General features: G+C 38.9%; 2 protein-coding genes across 9 annotated transcripts; one reads left to right on the top strand and one right to left on the bottom strand.

Annotated features, from left to right (window-relative positions):
• The first annotated feature begins 97 nt into the window (after window positions 1–97).
• si:ch73-173p19.1 (uncharacterized) lies at window positions 98–17,829 on the top strand. Of its 2 annotated transcripts, XM_027016203.3 has the most exons (17): window positions 98–263; window positions 1,580–1,686; window positions 2,638–2,774; window positions 3,718–3,878; window positions 4,666–4,806; window positions 6,080–6,515; window positions 6,757–6,831; window positions 7,407–7,497; window positions 8,074–8,282; window positions 9,977–10,219; window positions 10,722–10,820; window positions 10,930–11,123; window positions 12,645–12,819; window positions 13,039–13,195; window positions 13,514–13,667; window positions 14,450–14,561; window positions 15,564–17,829. In XM_027016203.3, exons 1-17 carry the CDS (start codon window positions 249–251, stop codon window positions 15,752–15,754), a joined length of 2,697 nt encoding a protein of 898 aa, XP_026872004.2. In that variant the 5' UTR covers window positions 98–248; the 3' UTR covers window positions 15,755–17,829. The 2 variants fall into 2 exon arrangements, with proteins under 2 accessions (XP_026872004.2, XP_081577146.1); XM_081721020.1 differs by lacking the exon at window positions 14,450–14,561 and having other exon boundaries at window positions 15,564–15,700.
• On the bottom strand, window positions 11,363–27,082 carry sec22c (SEC22 homolog C, vesicle trafficking protein). 7 transcript variants are annotated; one of them, XM_035526316.2, is made up of 8 exons: window positions 26,779–27,082; window positions 26,176–26,319; window positions 25,503–25,666; window positions 25,094–25,273; window positions 24,882–25,000; window positions 24,719–24,784; window positions 23,843–24,078; window positions 11,363–12,210 (listed from the first exon to the last, which is right to left on the bottom strand). In XM_035526316.2, exons 1-7 carry the CDS (start codon window positions 26,856–26,858, stop codon window positions 23,878–23,880), a joined length of 954 nt encoding a protein of 317 aa, XP_035382209.1. In that variant the 5' UTR covers window positions 26,859–27,082; the 3' UTR covers window positions 11,363–12,210; window positions 23,843–23,877. The 7 variants fall into 7 exon arrangements, with proteins under 7 accessions (XP_035382209.1, XP_035382210.1, XP_035382208.1 ...); XM_035526317.2 differs by having other exon boundaries at window positions 23,843–23,980; XM_035526315.2 differs by lacking the exon at window positions 11,363–12,210 and adding an exon at window positions 18,436–21,001 and having other exon boundaries at window positions 23,843–23,980; window positions 26,176–26,378.
• Window positions 27,083–27,168: the final 86 nt, after the last annotated feature.

Below are 27,168 nucleotides of genomic sequence, written 5' to 3'. Positions count from 1 at the left end.
TATTGTATGTAGGTAGAAGTAATCTTCCCTAATCCCCCAAGCAGTACACATCATAGTCGGAATTTGTAATCGGGTTGGCGATTAGCTCCGCCCATCTGTTACTGTGCAAAGTACTGTCACTGGACATTTTTGGCAGAACATTTGTTTCATAATAACAGGGGGTTTTTTTTCCAGTTACCCAATCTTACAGAGAGTTGTTCCAGGTTTAACTGGACAGAAACATCGTGCTGTCATTTACAGCTACAATAATGGAGTCCCTGCCGGTGAGATTTAGCCATTCAAACGGCCGTTTTACTTTGTCAACACAGCTAGCTAAACTAAGCTAGCCGAGTAGATAACTCGATAGCTTAGCTAGCTAAACATGGCGAAACACAGTGGTTTAGCTAGTTAACCTAGTCAATAGGCAATAGAATATCTCAACTAAAGATGTTAGCTAGCTAGGTGTGTGCTGTGCTTTCCATTTTAACCTACTTAAAGTCCGTGTAACTTCAAATTAGCAGCTGTGGACAGCTAGCCTAGCTAACCTAGCTAACGCTAACTTCCTGGCGGCACGCACCAAACTTACATAGGTTAGATTAGTTAGATAGCCCCAGATCTGATATTACAGCAAAACGCACCCACGGAGTTTGCACGGTAATGCAGTAAATGTTTCCACATTTGGAACATGTTTAGCTAGGGAATTGTCAAGGAACACCAAGAGCATTGGCCCTTCCTCTCTTTCATCACAGTATGTTTAGTGCGAGTTGGCCTCTGCTAATTCCCAAACAGACATATTAAGTTTCAGGGGTGTGCATTGCTTATTTATCTTGCATTTTAGCCATCTAACTGTAACCCAATTAGTGAGGGACTGCTGGCTGGATATATGCAATTTCTCCCATAGTTTAGCCTGTGTCAGAAATGGCGTGGGCTATATCCGTCCAACAGCCTGTGTTTTGTTTTACAGCGAACAAAACGTATGCTTCGGCAGCATTTCTTTGGGGTTCTTTTGGTTTTAAAAACGAACTTCTTGTTGGGGAGTTAAAAGGAATTGCTCTATTTTACTGTTGTACTCTACAGTACTGTTGTGCACTGTTTTGTGAGTTTGAGGCAAAACAATAGCTCCTGTTTAGATGAAAAGGAAATACAGAAATGTTAATGCTAGTGAGGTTGTTGAGGACATTCAGCAGTGGAATGTTTTCGAGTGTTTTACACATGAGTGGCTTAGTGTGGTGAAGAATGCCATCCACACTGTGCCTGACATTCTTTCATCACCACCACCAAAAACATGTAACATCATTGTGGTATAGTTATGACTGTTACGCACAGGATTGACAAATCCTCTGCCAACTGCTTCAAAAACCTTACTTCTGTGTATACATAATGCATAGAGTTTAATTGTTAAGAAGTTGGATTTTGTTGTTGAAAATATTGAGCATATACTTGATGAATGGTGACTTGCAAGATTCATGGAAGTACAGTGAATGTTAGTCCCTGCACAGAACATAAGAGAGCAGAAACATGGCATACATGCATCTAATAGCCTTTGATGTATCTTATAGAACTTTTACACTGTATCTGTTTGTTTTTTGGTTTTTTTTAGACAATTGGTCAGCTCCTGCAAACTCTCAGGGAAATGGGCTTTACTGAAGACCAAATACAGGCTGCCATACAGGCCGGATGCTTCTCTGTTCCAGAGGCAGCAGAATGGTAAGCTTCTGTTAGTATCACAGGAATCTTCCCATCTATGCTATAGTTACACATTCATTCACCAAAGGAATATCCTACCAAAGTTGCAAATTAAAATGATCTTTTCTGTATATGTACTTTGCCAGTTTTTCTCTGCTTTCAGTGGAAACTTCGCATCACTGTCTGATGTCTTTTCCTGCCACATAGCTTTTATCCAAACGATGTGCTTGTGCTTTAATGTCCACTTCAATTTCGAGCATTTACATGTTTGGCATTTAGCAGACACTCTTATCCAGAGCGACTTACCAAAATGCTTTGTCGTCTACTCACAGAATGTATCCTAGCCTGTACAGTAGGTTAGAGTTCAGTAGACCATTGGACTAGAATACTGCTGAAATATAGGACTCAATGCTGATACCTAGAAGTGCAAAATAAGCATTAGCTCTATCTCAGACAATAAGTGCAATAACAAACACCACCAAACAATAAGTACTAGAGTTTCAGTTACTCAACATAAATACAGGATCAATTGTCATTTAAATATTGCACAAATAATTCCACAAGTATTCAGTCTGCATTTGAAGACTGCAAGAGACTCTTCTTTCCAGACAGAGTGGGAGTTCGTTCTGTCATCTGGGAGCCAGGACAGAGAATAGTCTTGATGCATGGTGGTGTGGGGAATTAGGCACAACACGCACCACCACATACAGACGTGTTACTAAAGCTGAACGTAAAAACACAAGGCCGTGTGGACGCAGCCCTGAATGTGTATGCACACACAATCACCAGATTAATCTGGTTGCGGAAGAGTTCCCCTGGTTGGTTACAATACATGTTTCCACCAGAGGTGTCCAAAAGAGGGTGTGATGTAATACAGTAGAATGATTGAAATTATGCCTAAGCAGCATGCAGTGGGATGGTAATGAACAATCCAGCCCCTTTCTCACTCCTACTGTTATATTATATTGGTAGGCTTTTGCATGACGGGAGTCCAAGACACAGACTGGTGAAGCAGTCGCAGTCATCAGCCAATGCATTCTCTGCGTTTAACCCCCCTAAAGATGTCCCAGGCTGTAGCACCTCGGCAGCTACGCAGTCCGAAGGAACAGGTTGGAATTTTATTGACTAACCTAATCTTTTTTTGCACCAGGTAATCTTTAAAAGTCTTTGGGTTTGCTCTGCATTCTGTGTTGTGCGTGAGAGCTTCGTGTCAGACATGCCACAGACTGTATCCCCGCAGCCAAATAAAGAGAAAGTTAGGAGGACACAAAACTGACCTTAAATTAGAGCTTGTCTGTATTTTAGGCAATATCATTCATATTCAAAATAAAATAATTGTTTTTTAATCTGTATTTTAGAATTTGGCAGTGCGTGGGGGTAGGTCTTATAGTTTTCTGTAATCCTTGCTGTTTTGCTAAAGGTCTAATATAAAAAAAAATAACAAACCAACAGAAACCCTTGTAATTAGCTAAGTTATCTTGTCCATTTGTAAACAGAAAAAAATAGCTATCATCAGAACACATAAAAATACATCAAGTCATAAATGTTGTCATTTTACTGAAAGCACAATAAGAACAAGGTAGGCCCAGAGAACAGGCTATCTTATGAACCTCTCCCAGTGCAATACAAGTGAACTCAACCAATGTAGTCATGTTTTACATCAGATTATAGGCACATGTCATAAACATAGGAAAGATAACTGAGTAGTAATACTGTTCACTTTTTCATGTTTTATCAGTTAGCAGAACATGTTTTATGAAATATATGTCCCATTTAAAGGTTATTGTGCAAGCATAGCCTGTCTGTTTTGTTTTCCATCAAAACATTCCAGCAAACAATGTAAAACCAACTACATGTTGGATAATTGCTTGTAAACCAGTCTTAACATGAACTGCACGTCTGATATGGTGTGATACACTGAGCAGTGGTCTGTGGTGTGTTAACTACAGTAACATTTTGAGTGACTCTATAGCTTTATCATGGCTTTATCATGAACTGCGGTTGCTGACGCAAATAAGTGAATGTTTTCCCGTCTGTACATTGTGTTGGAAGGTCTTTCTTTGGTGCTGAATCCTCCTGCTTTGGCTCCAAAATCAGTAAAGGAGCCCCCACCTTTAGAGTCACGCATAAAACAGGACAGGAGCAACTTCCAGGAGCAGCAGAGACAGAGGTTGGCAAAGGAGGTTCAGGTGGAGAGGAAACAAAAGAAACAGGTATATGAGATTTAAAACATGTTACTTGGAGTACATAAGGAACATTTTTGAATGAACATGCATATGATGGCCCCGTTATAGACCAGAATGGAGTGGAACAGCAGCTTCTTGTGCTAAAACATCTGTAATCGTTCCTCTCCACTCCATCTGGGATTTCCTGTTTTTCATTGCCAGCTCACAAACGCTCCATGTCTACTCCAAGAACTGTGCAGTAGCATCACTTAAAAGAGGAAAAGATAGATTTAAATCTGTTTTGCAATAGTGTTACTTTTTAGATTGAGTTTTATTGATAGAGTAGAGGAGTAGCATTGATAAAATTCATTTTCTTAAAGAACACAATGTATTTTTTAAATCTTAAATGTCATGTAGCATCTTGTCATGTAGTAGGACATGTATCATGGAGTTTACTGACCACTAACAAGATCAAACTAGTTTGAGAACATTCTTACATTCCTGCAATTCTTTCGATTTATTTATTTATTTAAATTAATAGAAGATTTCAGTCCTGGCTGTAGCTTCATGTAGTAAGCTACGTTTACCATATAGTTTGTTATAGTTAATCAACATATAGGTTTAATGTAGCTGACCTGATGAACACTGATGATCTCACTAAAAAGTCTACTCTTATTAATCCTATTTCAGGGAAAGGGGCATTTTCTTCATTTACATTTACAACACTTAGCTGATTTTCTTCAAGACATCTTTACAAATGGTGTGCAGATAGATGTTTCAGATAAGAAACATTTGCTTATCCGAAGCATAAGTCAGTTCTACCTGCTGTCCTCAGGAACGGGAGTTGATTCTGAAGAGGATAGCAGAAGACCGGAACACTCAGCAGGAGAAGTCCCAAACGTCCCCACCCAAGACTCAGGAACAAAGGCTGGGCGCGCGAGTTCACACCAGCACTGACAACCAGTGCATCCTCATGGTGAGGTATTGGATGGCAAAAGTGCATAGGTGCTTTGGCTGACTGTCCTAATACCATATGTGGGGTATACCATAGTTGTAGTGATGTAATCTGGCGTAGTGAGTAACAGTGGTGCCTCTTCCATGGAGGACTGTCTGGTCAAATATACCACTCTATACTAATAAGAGTCCTTGGGCAAGACTCCTAACACTACAGTTGCCCATATGGAATTGTAAGTCACTCTGGATAAGAGCTTTTACCAAATGCATAAATGTAAATAATGTAAAAAAAAAAAAAAAAAATGTAAATAAGTTCGTGTGTGTGTATGTATGTATGTATGTGTGTGTGTGTGTGTGTGTATGTGTGTGTGTATGTATATGTATATATATATATATATATATATATATATGTGTGTGTGTGTGTGTGTGTGTATATATGGACATTCAATGGAAGAGAGTTTGGCGGCGCATGTGCTGGATGAATGTTGAAAAACCATTGACCTCCTTCAGTCTTTCCCTCGTCATTTAATTGCCAAAATTATCCACACAGGAAGCACCACCATAAAGCCAGCTACTAATTAATAATCTTAGTTACAAATAGCAGAAATAAGCCACCGATGAAAATGTGAGCATAATTACCAGCGGAATTTGGATAAGTCTGATGCTAACATAATGTTGCAATCTGATTGACACATTTGATAAAACTTATTTACTAATTATTATTATTTATTTAGTTAATTAAGGAAAGTTGTCATTATCCCAAGAGTAAGCATATGCATCGTTTAGTAAATGAAATGGATCATGAAGAAAGTGCATGGCCTGTAACTAGAAATTATGCTATCATGCACAATTAAGCTCAAACAGTTACTTGTTGTGTTTGTTTATTTAAAGCCAAAGAAAAGCAGAAAGTGGCAAACTATTGTTGACAAATTTGCCATGTGGATCCAGCAAGAACACGTGGCCTACTTTAACTCTCCTCTAATCTGAGAAATGAAAGACTTATAATATGTAAAGCCTTTAGGACAAGTGTTTTCGTGTATACCACTGAAGTGAGAAGAAAAGTGAGAAAAAAGGGGTTTTTTTGTGTGTTATTTTATTGTACTTATAGTTTTATTTCATTGTTGCCACTGTGAGCAGAACAATATAAAATAAAAAGGATGCAGAGTATATATATCTGAATATATCAGAGGATCACCTTGTATTTTTCTCAGTTGTCTTCATTAATAATAGCTACTTCATTGTCTAATATGTAGCAGTTCAATGTTTGTTTGTTTGTTTTTGTTGTATTACTGTAGATTCGCCTCCCGTCTGGTGCATCCATGCGTGAATGTTTCCCAGCAGACTCTTCTCTTCGCAGCGTTGTGGAACACATTGCTGCTCAGCATCCATCTCTTCCAGCCTTCACCCTTATACAGGGTTTTCCTCGTAGACGCTTCTGCGAGACGGAGCTCGCCTGCTCCCTACGTTCCTTGGGGCTAACTCCGAACGCAGCCCTTTGTATACAGACCATACGCCCTGTGAATCCCCAGGACACGTCCAAGCCTACTGGCCAATTGGCTAGTGAGCAGGCAGAGGAAAAGCCTGGTTTACAGCCCAATGAGTTGCCTCTCCAGCAAGAGGCAGCAGGTTTGGAGCTAGCAGTGCCACGACCCTTTCCACACCAACTCTGGGAAGAAGCAGCAGAGCATGCTGGGATACAACCTCCACACTCAGGAATTTCTCACTGCTGGGGTATAAACCAGTGTGAATCAGTGCAACAATAATTTATGACTGAGTCTGAAGCTTTTAGAGCATTCCCCATAGGCAGAGCTCATACTGAGACATGACAATACTTTATAAGGGCTTTTATCTTAGAAGAAATGGCAACAGTTTTTCCCTTGATCTTATAAACGTCTTATGCACCATTCTGTCCAGCTAAGGTTTTGAGGTAATTTAAGTGAATTCTTTCATTAAAATAGTCTCTGGTTGGCAGGGCGAGGCCAGCGTCTGGTGTCTGGTGAAGCTGATGATGACCAGCTGGGGGAGCCGGCAGAGCCGCTTTTCAACGGTACAGAAGCCAAGTGCAATGAATCTTAGAGCCTGAACCCAAACACAGTGAATCATAGAGCCTGAACCCAAACACAGTGAATCATAGAGCCTGAACCCAAACACAATGAATCATAGAGCCTGAACCCAAACGCAGTGAATCATAGAGCCTGAACCCAAACGCAGTGAATCATAGAGCCTGAATCCAAACGCAGTGAATCATAAAGCTTGAACCAAAACACATAGAATCATATGGGCTGAACCCAAACACAATGAATCATAAAGCCTGAACCCAAACACAATGAATCACAATGACTGAACCCAAACATAATGAATCACAAAGCCTGAAACATCACATTTGGAAACCCTTTTGCAGTGTGAGATTTTTTAATCATTTAAAGGCAAATTTAAAGTAATGTGGGAAATACCATCACTGTCAGTCATTTGTTAGGATACTGTCTCCAGATCAATAGGGGTATGTTCTGAGCCTGTCCATTAGCACCGCAGCCATGACACAGTGCCTTTTGTCTGCAGACCTGTCCTGACCTGGTGTGTTTCCTCTGCAGTTCTGAGCTGACCCAGTGTGCTTCTCTGTAGGTGTGTCTCCATTGCTCCTCTTCCCTGAGAACAGGATCAGAGGTGGCCTGGAGCCTCAACATTTCTGGCCAGATCAGGGAAACAGACTCAGGTAGGAAATCTGGTAACACCTCAAAGACTGGAAAACCTCTGAAACTGGTAAAGCCTCTAAAACCTTTCCTTGCACATTCTCTTTCATCTGGCCTTCTCCCTGAAGTCACAATATGTGCTTTTGAGCAGATGACTGCAATGTAGTGGCTTGTCTGAATATGCAAATGTGATGAATTTAGAAAACATTTAATATAACTGATTAACAACCTAACCCCCTGTGTCCTGAATATGAGTAACAATGGCCAAAACTATGCAGCATTTATATTTTACTGTGTAGGACATAACATGCTGGGTGCTGGTTTAATCCCATGATTGCATGTTAATATACTCATGGCTTTAATAAGACACAAAAACTGGGGAAAAATTTGCTAATAAATTAATTCACATTTGAATTTGGTTGTATTATTATTATTATTAGTAGTAGTAGTAGTAGTAGTAATCTTTGTTAGGACAATGGCATAACAGTAATTTTATGCATGTAATATTAGACATGGTAATTATACAGCTCTGTGTTATGGAACGCGTGCGTGCGTGTGCGTGCGTGCGTGCGTGTGTGTGTGTGTGTCTGCTTTTGCAGGGAGCCTGTGGGTGATGACCCAGCAGCCCCAGAAGAGAGCAGAATGATGCCAGGACAAGCTGCAGCAGAGCGGCTCCAGCGAGCAGCTCAACAAGATGAAGGACGGGCCCCATCCAGACAGCCTTCGCCACCAAAAAAAGCCTTCAGGACCCCCAGTGTGCCCTCGCTTTTTGCACTAGCAAGAAGAGCCACAGTCTCTCTCATGACAGGTCACAGAGAAAGAGCATTTTTTACCGTTGCTGCTGTTGTTATTCAAATTAAGGGTGAACTAAAAAGCCACAATCTGCAAATGAACATAATTGAAAGCTGCTGTTTAATTCAGTTCAGGACAGTATGGCTGTGACAGATCAGAATCAGCCAGAGGCTTGCAGATATAAGTTCAGATATGTTTAATAATGATATGTTGATCCAAGAACGTAGTCAAATAACAGGCCAAATTCAAAACCAGAATAGTAAGATTTCTAAGCCAGACGGACATCAGGTACAGAGTCAATAAACCAGGTCAAGGCCAGAGAAAATACAAAATCCAGTGGGAATCCCAAAAAAATGTTGAAAAAAGCCAAAAGCCAGTCAGAAAACAGGAGAGGACAAAACACAATAGAAATAATCAGTACGTACTGAAATAATAGAGGCAGTACTTCTCAATAAAATGAAAGAAATTGTATTCTCGGGAGGAAGATTGTGAAACAGCTGTAGGGTTGGGTGATGGTTGAGTGTGGAGGACCACCTAACTCCCCTGGGGTTTCCTGTAAGTAATGTGGTTCAGACTGGCGTACAGGGTTGGGAGGCGTGACAAGGGTATAATGCAACAGTGAAGTATATTAAAGTTACAAAAAGGACTAACAAATACTATATAGAGAGTAGATTTATAGATAAACTGATTATTCCTGGGATGTCATACAGCTAAGCCTGGCATTAAACAGCCGCGTGTCACATCTGACCTTCAGATTGTGCACCTGCCTGGTCGTGTGGGATATCAGGAATCATGCGTAAATACAACGTTCATTGCTTTTGTTTTGAGGGCAAAAGCTAATTTTACCAATGTACATGCATGTGCATGTCAACTCGCCTTAATAAGAAAGGTAGATACTGAATGTAGAGTGGACTGAGTTGGGAAGAGTTTGGCCTATCGGTCCCACCTCTCAGAAAAATTCCAGTTTCTCATCCCATCCCAGAGGGCTATTCCAGCACTTAATCTCAGCTCATAGCAGGCCATGGCAGCAAATTTGGTACTCCGTATTTCCAGTGCTTTCATCCAGTGCTTTTGAAAGGAGCTGTTGGAGAGGAGCTCTGCTTCTTTCATCCTTCTCAGCTTCATTTAAGGTAGCTTTACTGGCATCACTGTATCAGGTACAATTTTGACCAAAAGTATATGGGGTTCAGAACTGAACGTCCTCTGTGGAAATAACAATCATAAGTAACAAAATAATAACTAACAGTAAAAATGTTAAAGTACTGGACTAGTAATCAGAAGGTTGCTGGTTCAAGTCCCACCACAGCCAGGTTGCCACTGTTGGGTCCCTGAGCAAGGCCCTTAACCCTCAATTGCTCAAGTTGTGTTCGGTCAGAATCGTAAGCCACTGGATAAAAGCGACATGTAAATGTAGTAATAATAAGAGAGAATTAACAGGATAAAGATGATTATACACATAGAGAGGTGTTGTCGGGGCTGTAGTGTAGAGTATGTTGTCAGTGTCACTCAGGCGATGATATATTGCCACACATTTTGCAGCAAGAAATGCTAAGTTCCTTCCCCAATGACGATTTGTAATTATTTTAGATAGTGGAAGAGTTAAAAAAAAAAGAGAAAAGTGTGCTAGAAGAAGTGCTTCTCTCTCTCTCTCTCCCCCTCTCTCACCCTCTCTATGCCTCTTTCTTGCCTCCTACCTACTCTGCCTTTTAGCTCCGAGGATGCAGTACAGTAGCAGTCTAGCTGGCCTGACCCCAGAGCTGGCTGAGCTGCTGTTGAGCCACATGGCAAGCGAGCGTCTCCTGCGGCCACGCACCCTTGAGCTGTTCTTTGGCTGCCCACTCCGGATGTTTGTCCTAAACAGCTACCCATATACCACCAATGAGCTACTACGACAACTCAGGGCTTTCACAGCCTTGAAGCACCTCAGCCTGGTCAACTCACCTCTCATCACTGGTGGGTGAGTGTGTGTGTGCAGGTGTGTTTATGTGAATTTTCAGGACAAAAATGCCTTGACTATTTAGGAGAAAAGGGCTGATATACCTTTTCAGGACCGCCAAAATAATCATCACCAAGTGCTTTTTACAAAAGCTACATTTCATCTACATTTCATACATATGAATGTGTATAATACATATGTTAAAATTCAGAATACAATATATATAACTCCTGTGTCCTAACAATTCACATAAATAAATGTGTGTTTGTGTGAGTGTGCATTTGTTGCTTTGTGTTTGTGTAAACCTTTGTAAATGTGTTTGTTGCTGTGTGAGTGGGTTGATGGGTGTGTGTATGTTCTCCCGCCTGTCTGTCCAGAGTCTTTTTGATCATTTTACAGTCTTGCAGTTCTTCATATGGCTGCTTATGGTAAATTATAAATTATGTTACCACATATTTTTGCCTTTTTTTAGTGCAGGAATACGGAACATATATTTGTCCTTATTTCACTTGTCTTCAGATGCTGCACTCTCAGTATTATCCAACCTGTTGAAATTGCAGCATCTGAACCTGTCCTCCTGCAGCAAACTCACCGACTGCTGTCTACAGCACATTACTAGTAAGCTTCCTTATGATGACTAACTATTAACGGAAATATTTTAAACAGAATTAACAGTTGATCTTCATATAAAGAAATCAAGAGTTCTCTCCCTCTTTTTTGAATTCAGACCTCAAGTGTCTGTCTTTCCTGGCACTGGATAAGACCAAAGTGAGTGATGCAGGGCTGCTGAAGTTCTTGCAGTCTTCCCCATCTGTGCTCTCCCACCTCAGTCTGAATGAGACTGCCATCACCGACACGACGGTCTCGGTGCTGCCTGCCTGTGTGCCTCAGCTCCGCATACTCAGTATCGCACGCACCACGGTAACTGCCAGCTCACCCCAACCCAGGCTGAAAGGGGCTAAACAGGAGCCCAATCCTGAGTTTCATTGATCTTCTCTTCACCTGCTTGTTAAATGCTTACTGTCTGTCTGAATACTGACTGTGTCACAGCACCTGGATGAAGTGAATATTAGATGGAAATATCTGTACATAGGAATAAATGTATTATTTATTCTGTTTGTCCTGTCAAGTGGTATAACGAATATATGTATTAACACAGAGAATGATCTAAGCATTCGTAGCATGCATTCTAAACAATCTTGCCATAGTTTGAATAATTTAATATGTGCCAAAGGTTTTTGGCGTATTAGTGGTCATGTAGGAGCTGTGTGAGTGCTGAGATCATTTGGTAGGTATTTAGCCTGTGAGAAGAACAGATCTGTGTTGTCCTAACGGATGAGGCATAAGGCCAGGTTCCTGGAAGAAGTAACAAGAAGAGGAAGAGTGAGTCTTCAGACAGGGCTATTGTGTTCTTCTTTGTGTACCAGACATGGAGGTCAGCATGAGGAAAGACTTCAGCCCAGGATGTGGAGCCTCTTCATGTTGCTTGTGAGGAGTTTTAAGTGTGCAAGCCAAAGCCATGGTTGGTTCTGCAGACATGCAACATGGATATCTCCGTATGTTTGGACTGGACCTTGGCATGCTTTACATTAATATGCATTTCAGAGTTCAATCCTAAAAGATGGAACTTAAGTCTGGAGCATGTTCACATGGTGTCTGACTGACGTGGATGGAGATTGGGTGGGCTTCTGAGAAGTAAAAGCTTGGTTTTACACTGTTTTATAGATGCATGATGGGTGTCGTAAGTAGTCCAGCATCTTTCATTGCTGTTGGTTGATGGAAGGTCATAGAGAGAGGGGCTGAGGCTGGGTGATGAGTGGGTTTATATGTAAGAAAAACTATTTTACGTTGCCTGTCCATTCATCATAGCATTCAATGTAAACATTTGAGAATCCAGTGAAGCACTGTAAGGGTAGTATGGTTGGTTGGTTTTGTCTTGGTGAGGGTCCAGTCAGCTGAAAGTTGTACGTTGTTGGTAGATGGAGACCACTGGACAGAATTACAGTATCTAACCAGGACAGAAAAAAGCATGAATCAGAATGGAGACAGTTTTTAGTTCTGAAACATTCTTGTAGAACTGGTGATATATTTTGTGAATTTTGTTGATATGGTGGTCATTCCTCCATGCAAAATCCTTAATAAATCCTCTTATTTTACCTAGAGTTTAATTTAGTATATTCTTCTAAAGAGCATGTAATGTAACCACTGCACTCCATCTTCACACATTCCATCTTTTTTTGCTACTATTACTTTGCTGTTAATTAGCTGTTTGCTATCCAATTCGGAGGTCTTGGAGCATTTTAACTTTGTTGTTATTCCACATGCTATATAGTTTCTCACATTTGTACTTTTCCCTTTCAAATGTATAATTAGTAAATGTAATAATATCAGATTAAAGTCAAATAGCTGCCTGTTTGTTTTATTTTCCTTTTTTAAATTCAGGTGAGTGATGTGTCGGCTCTAGTGGAGCTGCGGTATTTACAGACTCTTCACCTGGATGGTACGAGGGTAAGGGAAGACTCTCTCCAAGCCATTGCTACTCACACCAGCTTATTGGCTCTCAGTCTTGCCTCAATTCCTGTTGCTGATGGCAACCACACACTGGAGCTCATTTCTGGTGAGTCCTATGGTTGTATAACAGTGTGTTCATGTAACACCTAATTAATGCTGAAGGACACTTTTCCCCCAGGGTATTATGGGGGGATAAACAAAGCCATGTTTCTCTCCTGACTTTTTATATCCAGTAATTCCTAATTTAAAAAACAAATGGAAAAGACAAAATTCAACAAAGCATCCACTGTCACTCCAAGGTTGTGCACTCCGCTGTGTGCTGCAGGTCTGAGATTGACCCAGTTAACCCTGCCTGGGCGCCTCTCAGTGACTGACGCTGGACTCCCATACCTCTCCAAGCAGACCCTGCTGTCTGAGCTCGACCTGACTGACTACACACAGCTCACTGACCAGGGTATCAGCCAACTTGCCAGTATGACCCGGTACGTGTGTGTAATATCTGAATGTCCGAAGATCTGCTTTAAAGACTCTTTTGTTTGGTCCAGTAACACTATTATTATTATTATTATTATTATTATTATTATTTCTTATGGCCTTTGGCTTTCTACTGAGTTCTTGTTTTGGCCTTAAATTTGATTAAATTGTAATTGAACATTTTTTTATTTTGATCATATAGAATATGCCCCAGAGGTTTTTTCAGCGAATACCTTAGAAACTCTGAACTGCTTAATGTGCTTGACCTAAACAGGCATGGCAATTCACCTGACCTTTGTCCCTTGTCCCCTACTGTCATGTGATAGGCTGAAAAAGCTGTCGCTAAGCAACACTCAGGTGAGTGATGTGGGGCTGACCAGCCTGAAGTGTCTAAGAGAGCTGCTGGAGCTCTGCTTGGACCGCACAGGTGTCACCAGCCAAGGTGTGGCTGCTCTCGTCACACATCTGCCATATTTACAGGTAAATTAGCCACTGGGTTTGATTAGCTGCATTGTATCTTCCACCATCTGATTCACATTCGCTAAACATGTTTGAGGGGGGGAACATGGCTGCCAAAAGATCTTTGAATCTGCTTCAGAATCTCACCATCTGATCACAAAGCACCATATTTTGCTCTCCACACAAAGCATGAACGAGTACATCAATAAGTAATAAACATGTAAACAGTCAAACATGACATCAGTTAAAGTAGCTAAATACAGATGTTTTATTTATTTCAGATATTTTTAATATATTATTTGTGAGGCTAATTTACTGTGTAATGCTAACCCATGTTAACACGATACGTATGACATGAAGTTTAGCAATACTTAATTTAAGATGAATCCAGCCATATTTGCAAAGTTCATTTTTAACCTCTTTATAAAAATATATACATTTTAATTTAATTAGATATGTTCCTTGGTATTTGTTCATATTGTATATATTGTTCCAGCTGCATGTGAGCACTAATTGTAGGACAGAAATGTCTGTATTTGTCCCAGTAGTATCAGCCAGCACCAGACACCTAGCAGCTCTGGATAATGTGCCTAGATAGTAGTGCTGCATACTTGAGGGTACCGGCCATGAATAATGCAGTGGGGATTTAAACACGAACCCCAGGGGTAATGCACCTTTTCATGTTTGTCAGTGTTAATATTGCTCGTCAGTTACTATAAAATTCAGCTGGAATGTTTAGGTCTTTTATATGTGCTTGTGAGTAATCAATCACATGTGCACTTATGGAAGATTATGATTTAAAGGTAATAGGCTTGGCCAGGACACGTGTGGGAGATACAGTACTGAAACGGGGTCTTGTTCACTGCACCCAACTCCTTAAGCTCAACCTGAGCAGAACTCGCATCACTGACAATGGTAAGAATGCTTACCTCATCACCTTAAGGGCCATCATCACACCTAATGCACGCTTTACTGCACAACCTTATTTGAAAGGCTGTAAAAGTTATTTTAAATACAGCCGTTTTTGCAAATGATGCACTTTTTAATTATTCATTCTGTATATTTATTTATTTTATTTGAATTGTTGTCCTCCTCCTGTATGCCACTTAGCCCCATTGTCCCTCAAAGGAGGGTTTAGTGAAATTGATGGGCTTATTGCTGGTTTCTACAATACAGGTACATGTCGCAACAGGTGTGCTGTTTAAGGTTTACATGTATTAATGTTTATTATTTTAATATTTAAAAAAGATTCAGACATGGGGAATGTGTCTTCAGGTGGGGTTTTAGTTAAAACTATCGCAATTTAATCACACTAGTCATGACTAGCTATGGAAATACATCATTACTTACCCACGTCACACTACACTGAGCTAAAAATGAGACGTGTCCGACACTGGTTATTCATTCTGCCAGGAACACTGACGGTCTCGGAGACCTTTCTGCATGCATTGGTTGTAGCATTAGTGTCTAATCCGCCAGAGGCATGGGAGGAGGTAGTCACAGTTAACATTAGATTCTCTTCCAATATGGCAATTGATGTGGTATGGTGTAGACGCCTGTTGCATGTGCTCAGCTTGTCACTCTAGAGTTTTTTAAAATAAAACATTAAAATATACATTTAAGGCAGTCTGTTCAGCTACAGTCATGGTAGTACATGGTCAGCGTATTGTAGAGTCAAAACTATTTTGACACGATTTTATAGAAAAGTGAATCCTCTCTTGACTTCAGAATCATATTGATCATATTAATGCTTTCCGAAACATATAAAAGGTTAATGAATAATTGGCGTGGAGTGGTTTTAGATTGTATGCGCAGGGTAAAAGCTTTAAAATCGAGTATAAACAACACATATACAGACATGCCCAGATAGGTACTTGTCTGCATCATCTCTCTCTCTCTTTCATTTCTCTTTTCCAGGGTTGAAGTTCCTTTATCATATGAGACTGAGCCAGGTGAATCTGGATGGCACTGGTGTGACTTTGCAGGGTATTGGCGACTTAATCGCCACTTGTCCTCATTTGACCAGTGTCCGAGCGAATAACATCCGCACCATCCCCCCGGAGCAGCAGTCTGACGACGAGGACGGGGCTAATTACCTGCTGCCATGAATCAATCCTTCAGCACTGTTCAGCATTTAACTCAGTCTAAATCGTACAGGGCAGTGACTTTCAACCTGTGGGCCGTTGGCAGTATTGACGGTTTTTGTTTTAAACGCAAATATTGAGTAATATATAGAATTCTATATAGAAGTTTAATCAAATGTATTTTTGAATATGGCAAATGTTAGTGTTGTAATAATTATTTGCAAAAAATAAAAAGCATAGTTAGGTTGAGCTCGCTGACTGGTCTGGAAAAATGCGTGATCCCTGTCACTGAAGTGGTTAGGGCAAGTTTACACAATTCCAGTGAAGCGGATTCAGAAAGTCACAACAGAGGGAGAAGTTATTAGAAATGTGGGAGTGCCTAAATCTTTACGAAGCAAGCGCTCCTCTATACCATAATTTTTAAAAAGTCCAGCTTGGAAAGCTGTGTCCATTTCTACTGGAATTTCAGGCAAATATTTCACTATAATGTACAGATACATAGTTGTTTGCTGGTGATGTTCAAGGCAGACATGGTAACCTAGCTAGCTAGCTAATGACTTGAGCACATACTGAGAATGTATACCCTTATTTGTCTTAATGGATAATCAATTATATTGATAAAAGTAATTTTAGATAATAATAACTAACGAATAGAGCGGGGAGTAAATAAACATCAATAACTTCACGCCCAAGCACCAAACAAAAATCTCCTTATCTTGAGGAAATTGATCACAGGCGTGTTTCTCGCTGTTTACATGCAGATCTTTTTCTGCCGCATCAACATTCCCTAACTCAGGTTAACATTTTTTGGATATCAGTGTAAACTTTGTCCTTTTGATCATGAAAAATTCTGCCATCAGTGACAAATGGCTACAATCAAGCAGCAGCTATCACTTCGGGTGAGTCAGGAAATTTTCCGAATTTTGGTGTTTGTTGTGTACAGTCAAGTGAAATTCTTGGCTACTATGATTTATTGTGTTATAGGTGTTTGAATTTAAATGCTCAGTATAGTTAAATGTTCTTGGGAATCACAAGAGCTTTTGTGCTCAGTTGTGGAGGCTGCGAGTTGTATGACATGGACAAGCATGTAAGAGATAAGGCCATATCCACCATCAGTAGATTTCACCGTGACTATTCTTTATATGAGTATTGTTTTATACTTTATATGCACAATTATGGTAATAAGTTGCATAAAACTTATTCAAATAGCTTCAATAGATTTAAATGCATTCATTTGTTTAGGCAGAAGGTTCATATTTTAGTTTTTATCATTTTTATAGATTTTAGTGAATATTTAAGCCTACAAATTTAAAGTGTAATGAGAAATTAAAATATGTTCTGAGAATGCATTTGCTTCATTAAGTGGTTAAAGGAATTTGGTTTTCTTGCAAATTGTTTATGTACAAAACTATTTAGTAACAAATAAACATTAGGTTAATTCATAGTATACAGTTTAATAGTTTGAACCTATTATTAAATTACAAAAGATGAAACTGATGTTTAATTTCAGGAGTAGCTATTTAGAACTGCAATGTTACTTTTACAGTAAATCTTAAAATGACCACTTCTGGTCAGCAAGTGGCAAACCTTAGCATGCTGGTAGCCTACTACATTTTGGAACAATCTTAATTTGAGTAGAAAATGAATACTGTGCAAAGCACTTGTGATGCTGCAGTAAGAATCATCCTTGTTAAATGATAACAAGGATTTTAAGATGTTTGTAAAAGAGACAAAAATGAAGTGCTAAACCACTGTTTTCATGTGCTTGTGTGGTTTTCTGATTGTTATTGCAATTTCAGAAACGTGTGATGTGGACATTTAAAGCTAGAGGTCTGGCATAGTCTTTTTTTTAACGCATGATGTTTTATATATTTTTAATTAAATCAGATCATATTCTTTGGATAATCCAGGCTTGTATTGTTAGCAATAATATATTTAAGATGTTCTAAGCTTCACATTACAAAAATCTAATTTGGTTTGTCAAGACAATAAGTAAATTTGTAAAACAGTTTGTAAAACTTCTGTACCTGGGCAATTGAAGATATTGTCTATTCTGTAAATTATTTTGATACTATTAAACGACTTTGTATACACACTGATAGCCATTAAGTTTAATTATTTTTTAGTATGCTCTTTGGCTAGACTGCTGGACACCCTATACTCCAAAAAAAATCTGAACAGTCATTTCCACAATTTCTAGTTTTTTCATTTACTTTTCTCAGTACTTCTACATACGATGGGGGGCAGTGCTATCTAAGAGTTCATTTTATAACACCAAATAGGCTTAGATCCATCATAACCCAGTTCAAAGAATGATGTTCTAACTTTTAGTTCTAAAATAAATAAGATGAAAAGTTGTAGGTAGATCTAAAAAGTAGGCCTATGCCTGGATTTAGCTTTCCAAAGCCCATTGTAACAGCATGGAAACTATGACTGCACCAGGACCTCTCCATGCAAATGTGGGCTTCTGTTGGAGAAAGAATGAGAGCATGAGAATGAAATGATAGAAGAGGGTAATTAATTAGCCTTAGCATGCTAGCCAAGCCTTGAGCAATGTGTAACTTAATCTGTCATGTCTGTGACTTTAAATTAGCCATAGGAAAAAAAAAATATATATATATATATATATATATATATATATATATATATATATATGTCTTGTATTAGTCTGTTGTAAAAGTCTATTGTAGAAGTTAGCTGCTAGGTTTTCATGTCATTGTTACATTACAAGATACTACTGAGCATCTTTTTGAAGTCTTCACATTTGTTAAATTTCACTGATAGACTCACTTGGCAAACAGTGTTTTATCATCATTACTTCACCCTTGACATACCAAAAGAACAAAAACAACAACAACAAAAACCTGAAATTGACTTTGTACAATTGTTATTCACCCCATAAAATGTTGACACATGCACATGTCACCAAAAACCTGTGGCATAGATGTGATGTTGCCTTGACATCAAAGGACAAATGCAGATTTTCTGACAGCTTACGCTTGTTGGAATAAGTGTTTGTTAATGTTTATTTTTAAGTGAGTTGTCACTAATGTAGGTGTCTCGTAACCTTCAATAAAATGTTACTATAGGGTTTTTTTTGTTTTGTTTTGTTTTTTTTCTTATCAGTGCATGTTTGAGAAAAATCCTACATGAAGGTTATTTGAAGTTTACCCAGTATAGAAGCTGGTTTATTATTATCTTATACATACAAATCTTTTAAATCGTTTAAATACAAAGTTTCTGAAAGGCAGTTACAGGATGAGAAACCATCTGTGTCCTCTCCTAGACATTTACTCAGTGAAGAGAGGCAGAACAGTGCTCTAGAGTGCGATCTCGAAAGCTTGATGTCCAAACCTTTTGATCTGTTGGGAACAGTCTTCAACATGCAGCTCTGTGGGGCTCAGCATTAGAGATGAAGTGTCCTGCTAGTCCTGCCCATCTGTCCTAACCCTCTGGCATTTCTAAGAGGGGCCCGTGAGAGGTGCCCTCTAATTTTTATTTATATTATGCCAGGCAGGGCGCTCAATCCATTCCCTGCAAATGTTAATCTCACGGCTCCATCTGTATAGAGTCTAGTTTTCCAAGAGTTTGCTGCTACGACTGGTATCCCTGTTATTTTATAACCAGATTTTTTTTCTTGTCTAAAATTTGAAAAAGTTCAAGAGGATTTCTGCTGTTAATTTCAGATAAATTCTTTCCCATTATGCCATTATTCAGTGGGCATAAACCTCACCACTTTTTTGGCCCCTGTGGCTTTAAATATGTAACCACAGGTTCTACTTACTGTCTGACAATAAGGTTATTTATCATTCTTCCAAAGTAACATAAAGGAAAATACAAAGCATCATACAAAATGCAATCCTAAAATGATATAACCCTGGAAACTGTGATGTGGTGTGATGTCGATCTGTTGACGTAGTTTCAGAGTGAAATTATAGTTCAAATCATAGTGCCTCCTAGAGTTCAGATGCAAATGTCACAACCAAGCAGGGTCTTGCACTGTGTACTACTCATTAATGCCAAGAAAGGCAACACTAAACTAATCCATCGCAGCAATCTGTCAACAGCTTTGTCAGAACTAGAAGAGTCGGTACATGTTTTTACTTAGACGAATCAGTCCTCTGAGTTGGACCTCAAATTGTCATTACAGCAATTTTTACATTTAACCAACTCTGTATAATTAAATGGATTTTTTTTATTAAACAATTGTTGTGTTCAAATTACCGAAGCTAAACAGTATTGAACAGTCAATATCCCTGATTTACAAGATGTACAGTGAACACAACTTACTGCACTTTTAATAATTAAAAAATGTAATAATTTAAAAATTCACACTTTACATAGAAAAAAGATTACAATTTTAGTTACATTATTTACAAAAGCTTGTTTACTTCAGTTTTTGACTGTCCTCTGTTGTTTTTTCATCCTCTAAAGCAAAATAAAGACCAGTTTTTTCACAAATCATTTAATTCACAAATCATGATAAAATAGTGCTTGATACAATACTTAAACAAACCTTTGCGTATGAAGCAACTGTAAAGATCCTATTCTATCTCATAGCAAAATCTGATATTTCATTACACTTATGGCAACTATCATAAATGTCATTCATTTGGTCAGCATAGCTTATGAACTTGTTTAATACCCACAGATCTATAAGAAAAAACCTTGACATGTGAGTCACAGCCATACCCATACATACAAACTGTAAAATCTGAGAACATTTGAGCAAATAGGCTGAATAAACATAGTCCTACATTATAGCAAAACTTGAAGCTGATTGAATCTTTAAATATTTTCAACACTGAATAAAAATATGGTTCTGTGTGTGTGATCAAGTGTTACTGAATAAATGTATTCATTATTAAATATGAATGAATCCCACAAGCATCATCTGGCTATATTTTTGGTACAAACCTTTCAGAGAAAACAAATAGTGTTTCACCATGGCAGTTCCATGGATTAAACTATTTAAAGACAAGCAATGGAGCACTTCTGAAGTACTACATGTGTTACTGGAGGACAGGCTCTGTGTCTGCCTTAGAGTGAGCACAGAAAGGATGTCAACTTTTAAAATGTCAGCCTAATTCTGCGGGGCCCAGCTGTGGTCTCAGAGGGCCAGAATGCAGCACAGTTGGGAGATTTTCCGATCCTGACATTCCTACTAACCCTGGTAGTTATCTGATGAGTTGAATATGAGGTCTGTCTGAGCAGGGACGTTGACTGCAGTCCTTCAGCCTCAGAGCTGGGGACACAATAAATCACTCCCTGCTACAAACAACAAACAAACAACATAAAAGCCTGTATGTGAGCTACTGAAAGCACTTGCTCTATATTCCTCTAGCATGAGTTTGACTGAGTCACACTGGAAGTCTTTGGCTTTGTAAGTGCTGAATGTTCTATTTAAAATTATTATTTAGGATCTTCAAGTTCACGTTTATGGTGTAGAAATATTCAAGTTGGGATACAATAATAAGTGTGTCTCATCTATATTTTATATCAACCTACGTTCAAATCAAATTCAAGTCAAAATTAAGATAAATAATATGTTAAAATTGCGATTTGTACATTGTCTAAAACAATAAGTAGCTGCTAAAACATCTCCTATAAAATGTGCTTAGAAATAAGAAAGATGAATCAAAACCATTTAAATTAATGTTTTCTTGAAATGTGTTAGTGCAACTCAACCTTAATTAGTTCCACTCTAAAAAATAGGCCTACCTATAAATATTAGAAATGTACAATGATGAAAATGTTTTATTAATCCAAAACACATAGTATTTTATGAACTTTGAATTTGTTATAGCAAATATATACACTTCCAAGATTTTACTGTTAGCCAGATTAACTGCAGATTTTTGGAAATGTGGCAATTATTTTACTGTCAAATTGAAATAATGAAATGAAAAATCTGTGGCATTATGACAATTTACAGTAGTCACAATTCATGTTCGTAGTTATTCAATCTGTATATTAATTTTAAAACTGAATTTCAGAGATCAACAAAAGCAGAGGCCTACATGATTTGGGGTTACCCTACTTGAATTCCCATATAAAAAACCACTAAGCATAGTTTTGAATATTTTATACAGGTAAGGGAATCATATTATTTAATAAGCGATTGTTACATTAAGGCTGCACACAGTCTTCTTAAAGTATACTGGCCTTTGCATTATAGATATTGCAGAAGGGTAAAAGCTCAGAATCAGCCCTCCAACCAGTTGTGTCCTGTGTACACCCTGACCAATCCCATGCACTCTAGCATGTTCTGCTGAATCAAAACATTCGTGCTATTCAACAAAGAGAAAGATCACAGTACGTTTTAATTTAATCACTACTTTGTTTTTTTTTTGTTCATATTATCCAGCCTTAACTGCCACAAAGCATAACATTTTACCATATAACACCCCATGCTATATTAAATGAAGAAGCATCTATATGCTAGATGTTCCTACAGCCCCTGCAGCAGGGTTAAACCAAACTTACTTATGTGACCTGTTTAGGAATGTGAATAAGATCAAAACAAGGTAAGTAAATTCTTAAGTAAATTAACCTCAGTTCTGTCATCGTGCTGTCCGCCTGCTGACAGCTACTGGAAATTGGTGGCGCACTTTGACTTGTGTTTATGTTCTTGTTATTGCCACTCTAATAATGTTCCATTCGTCCACGCCTCCCTCAGATGGTGGGTGTGAACTGTGGGCTAATTAATTTTGAATAAATAATGATATTTGAAATGATAACTGAAATGAATGATAACTTGAATGATAACTAATTTTTCAAAATGTCCTGCTGAATATTAATAACCTAGTTATTCATCATCACTGCCATACCTCTATAGGTTCTTAAACTTTAGTGGATGTAGGTACATTAAGAGTAAAATAAATAATGTTCTTCATCTGCTAAGTATACCAGCCACGGTTCCTTATTAAAAACATCTAATACTGTAAACTACAAAATTAATGTCTAAGAAAAGTCTGAGAAAACATACAAATGTGTTTAGTCCATTTGTAAATAATGAATGAGTGAAAAACATTTTGTATTAATAAGAAGGTTGGGTGTTGTATTTAAGTTATTGGGAAAACTCTCATTGCAAGTTGAACAAGATACTTAAATTACAAAATATAATCTGCTTTATTTAAACAAAATTTAGATTTTATAATAGAATGAAACAAAAAGTAATTTTCACACCTATTTAAATCTAAACTTTAATTAATACTAAGCTTTATACACACTAGATATAAGATATACAGCAATTGTAAATAGCAATTGTAGCCTTTTTGTTTTTTAAATTAAAACAAAGGGACGTTTTCCTATTTTACTATAACTCACATGAACTAAGTTGAATCTCTGACAAATCACTTATGATACAATGGATTGTATCATATCTTTATGGATTCCTTAACCTCAGTACTCTCATGGTGCTGTCCGCCTGCTGACAGCTACTGGGAATTGGCGGCACACTTGGACTTGTGTTTATGTTCTGATGTTATTGCCATCTAATAACGTTCCATTCGTCCACGCCTCCCTCGGGTGGTGTGGTATGAGTAGCCACACCACCTGGGGGTTACTATGTGACTATGTTATTATGTCATTGTGTTTAACCTCATAGTTTGTCTGAACGTTTGTCGGTCATTGATGTTATGTCGGTTTCTTATGTTGTGCACATTAAACGCTTCAGTTGGACACTTGCGCGTGCTTCCCTTTCTTTTTGTCAGTAAGTTCTTTGCCCATAACAAGTACATTAAAAAATTGCCCTGAAAAATATTTTTACATTTATTCATCAAGAAAAAAACCTTTGAAATAATAAACCTTCCTCACCCCTGTGGGAGAGGAAGTAATAATGTGCATCATAATCAAACATCCAAATAATCTATGGCCCCTAAGAGGAAAAGGTGCTGTACCCACAATTTTTCCAGTCATTCAGACACTGTCCTGGCAGGACAACTAACAATTCAGCTCAATCCTGGAAGGTAGTGTCCTACTGGAAATCAACGTGCAGCTGCTGAAGGTTGTCTGCATGCTCTACCGCTGTCTTCTGCTGAGACCACTGTCCACTGCATCCAGGTGGCTGAGACATGCTCGCGGTAAAACGTGACAAAGTCGCATGCCTACCTTGCGTCTGTTCCAGAAGTTGCTCTGGGGGAGACTCACACGCCGCAGTCCAGGGACCTCTCTAGCAGCCTGCGCTGAAGGCAGAGTAGTGTGGAGAGGCAGGCCACGGACACGTGGAAGGCCAGCTGCCAGGCGTTCCTGAGGCCGAACAGGAAGGCATTGCATAGAACAATGACAGCCAGGAGTGCAAACGACTTGAGCTTCTTCAGGGTGGAGTAGAATAAGTACAGGTGACACTGTGTAGCAGGGACGGCAAGTGTCTGGATTGGAATGTGTTATGGGATGAGCAACTTTCATCTACATGGAAAGTCTCAGTGAGCAGTGAGTTATAAAATACTACTGTGGAAAGATCACGCACCACAAATTTCACACTAGCAGGTACACTACTGTATATACAGCTTAATTCATATATGAATTAGGCTATATATGCAGTATTATCTATCTGTTAATGTAAAATTCGCCTCCCAAATGCTGCATATATAATATATCCAAAGAAGATTTCAGGTGACTAACTGCAATGTACTGTAGTAAGAGATATTCAAAATTGTAGTAAAGTACAGAGTTTCCACAGAAAAAGAACATTTCAGACAGAGGTCCTGCATCAGCTGTGCAAGCAAAGTGATATGATTTTTATGATTTATATATATATATATATATATATATATATATATATATATATATATATATATATATATATATCTCTAAAAATCATATCACTTTGCTTTCTAGCAGCACCAAGATCATGGGTTCGGTTCCCAGTGTCATATATATATATATATATATAAGACACTGGGAACCGAACCCATGATCTTGGTGCTGCTAGAACCTCATGCTACCTACTCTACCAGGTGAGCTACAGAAACCGTGTTAACTTACCTGGCAAATACAGCATACAAAAGCCAAAAGAAATGCCATAACATTCCACAATCCATCATAATCATCCTGTGAAAAACAGAATAATGTCCAACACATCAAATGTTTTTCAGCCTTAACAAGGAAATATTCCTCACACTGCATTTCTTCTGAAGCAGGGCCTTACCTGGAAGGTGTACTCAATGAGGTGAACGCCCCGGATGAGATTGAGGGCAGCACACATGATATTGAGAACCAGGGAAAGGATACCAGGAGCTGAGACTGGCTCCAGCCTTTGACTCTGACCTTCAAAACCAGCAGTTCATTCACTGCAGCTGTTTCCTTTCATGTCACTGAATCAGAATATCACAAACATAGTGCAGCGGGCTCGGGACAAACCTGATGCAGCTGCCAACTTGGCGTGACCGTTGGCAGATCCGTTGGTGAGCTGCACATCTTCCATGGTAAGGACTTGCGGAGGGTTCAGCTTCAGCTCCTCCTGCACCTCAGCCAGGGTGACCCCCAGAGATGGACCCCCGCTCTGGTTGTACTGCTGTTGCAGTTTTTGAATGACACTGTCTGGGGACAGGAAAAGGACATTTCAACCATTCGCAAAATCAGGCCTACAATGATTTCAGGACATGCCTCAAATTAGCATACAACACTGTATCTGCAATGAGTGAGGTATGATAAATCAAAGGATTATACTAATCTTAATGGGACACATTTATAAGCAAATTCACTTAGTGATAACGTTTGCCATCCCACTGTTATGTCCAGTTCATGTAATGCTCTTCTGTACACTAACCAAACTCCAGGAACGGGTATGGCCGGGTTGCCAAAGTGACCACTGAGTTGTCGAAGCTTGCTGTGAATTCCCAGCGGAGGTCTTCCAGGAAGCAGAAGGCAATGGCAGACGGCAGGCTGCATGCACACACGGTCCAGTAGGCCACACCCTCAGATAAGAAGAAGCTACCACACACAGAGGACCATTTAGTAAACACATGCCTGGACAGCATGGGCAAGCCAGGGCCAAACTCAAGAACAAAGATTCTCTGATTGTTTTTCCTTATGCACCCACATTACTTGGCTTAGATATATTCATTTCCAGCATTTTTGTCAATTCCTGAAGTATAGGAATTGACCTAAGCCACCTCAACATGATCCAGAGAGGAAGGAGTACGTTTTATAACATACTATTTCTCAGTAAGATGAATAACCTAAGCTCAAACTAAAGACTGACCAGTACAAATGTCTTTTACCACCCTTCTTTTGGATCACCTTGTCTTTTGTCTTAAGTGATCTGCTGAAGTAAGAAAGCCTTCTTTGTAAAATACCCCCTTATTCTTGCTACATCAACTATATTTCAATTCTAATGCCTCTGTAACTTAGCACACTTTCAGTGTAGGTGCAAATGTGACATGATGAATACAGGTGGCTATTTGCAGCATCTCTGTCATTTCTATTTGTTTGTAACTCACTGAATATGGAGCTCATGGCCCTTGATGGTCCCTCTCTCTGGGAATGTGTTCAGTGACTTTGAAAAGACTTTCAGCTGCTGCTTCCTTTCCTGTAGCTCTTTACTGTGCTGGAAGTCTGTGGACGCAGTAAGAGGAAGCCCATCCCTGACCCGAACCACAAAGGCAAACAGGATCAGTGACATGCTCCTTTCGGGAGGTGCATCCTGAAGACAGGAAGGCGGAGGGGAGATGGTATAGCGCGAGGGACAGCATGAATATCATCAGGTAGCACAGGTGCGTTGTATACCGAGGATGCATATGCAAGGTACTAGTTCTCGGTCTTGGTGCTGCGGGCTTAGAGGTTCACAGAGCGTATTCACAACATATTCCACTGTACTTCGCTAAACAGATCGTAACATTAAACATCTGTAGGTGTTGTTTGCGGTAATATTCGTTATCATTAATTAGCACTAGGTGATATTTGCGTGTTAGTTGTGATGGTACGGCAGTGGAATGCTAGTTATTATACTGTGTATTAAATAAGAAGAAAAATAAATCACGATTCTTTTATTCAGTTAGTGACTAGTTATCGTTAGCAGGTGCATGGGTATAACCATCCCTTACCTCATACTTTCTCGATTTAACTCTTTTTTATATGATACTGGCGAAATGCTGGGGAATATATTATGGTGTATCTTCAGCATCGCGAGAACCGGAACATATTAGTAATCTAGTTATTTATTGTCAACAGTGAAAAGCTTTTTGTATTTATCTCTGCATTGTAGCGAACGACAAAAACATGAACAACGTAACCGGGCAACTTCCGCATGTTAAAATAAAAGCCCTTAACTCTTAACAATTAAAGGAAAGTGCATTGTTTTCTTTACAGCATTATTATTATTTTAATCAGAAAGGGGCATTAAAAAAAACGTATATACCCGTGGCAGCTAATTTGCTTGACTTTCTCTTCAAAAAAGTCAGTTTTTCAGTTTTTCTAACAATCCTGTTTGGATG

The sequence above is a fragment of the Electrophorus electricus genome, chromosome 1 (genome assembly GCF_041902795.1).
Source record: "Electrophorus electricus isolate QZ-2024a chromosome 1, ASM4190279v1, whole genome shotgun sequence".
Taxonomy (NCBI): Eukaryota; Metazoa; Chordata; class Actinopteri; order Gymnotiformes; family Gymnotidae; genus Electrophorus; species Electrophorus electricus.
Note: the sequence above shows the minus strand (reverse complement) of the source record. Positions and strands in the feature narration are given on the sequence as shown.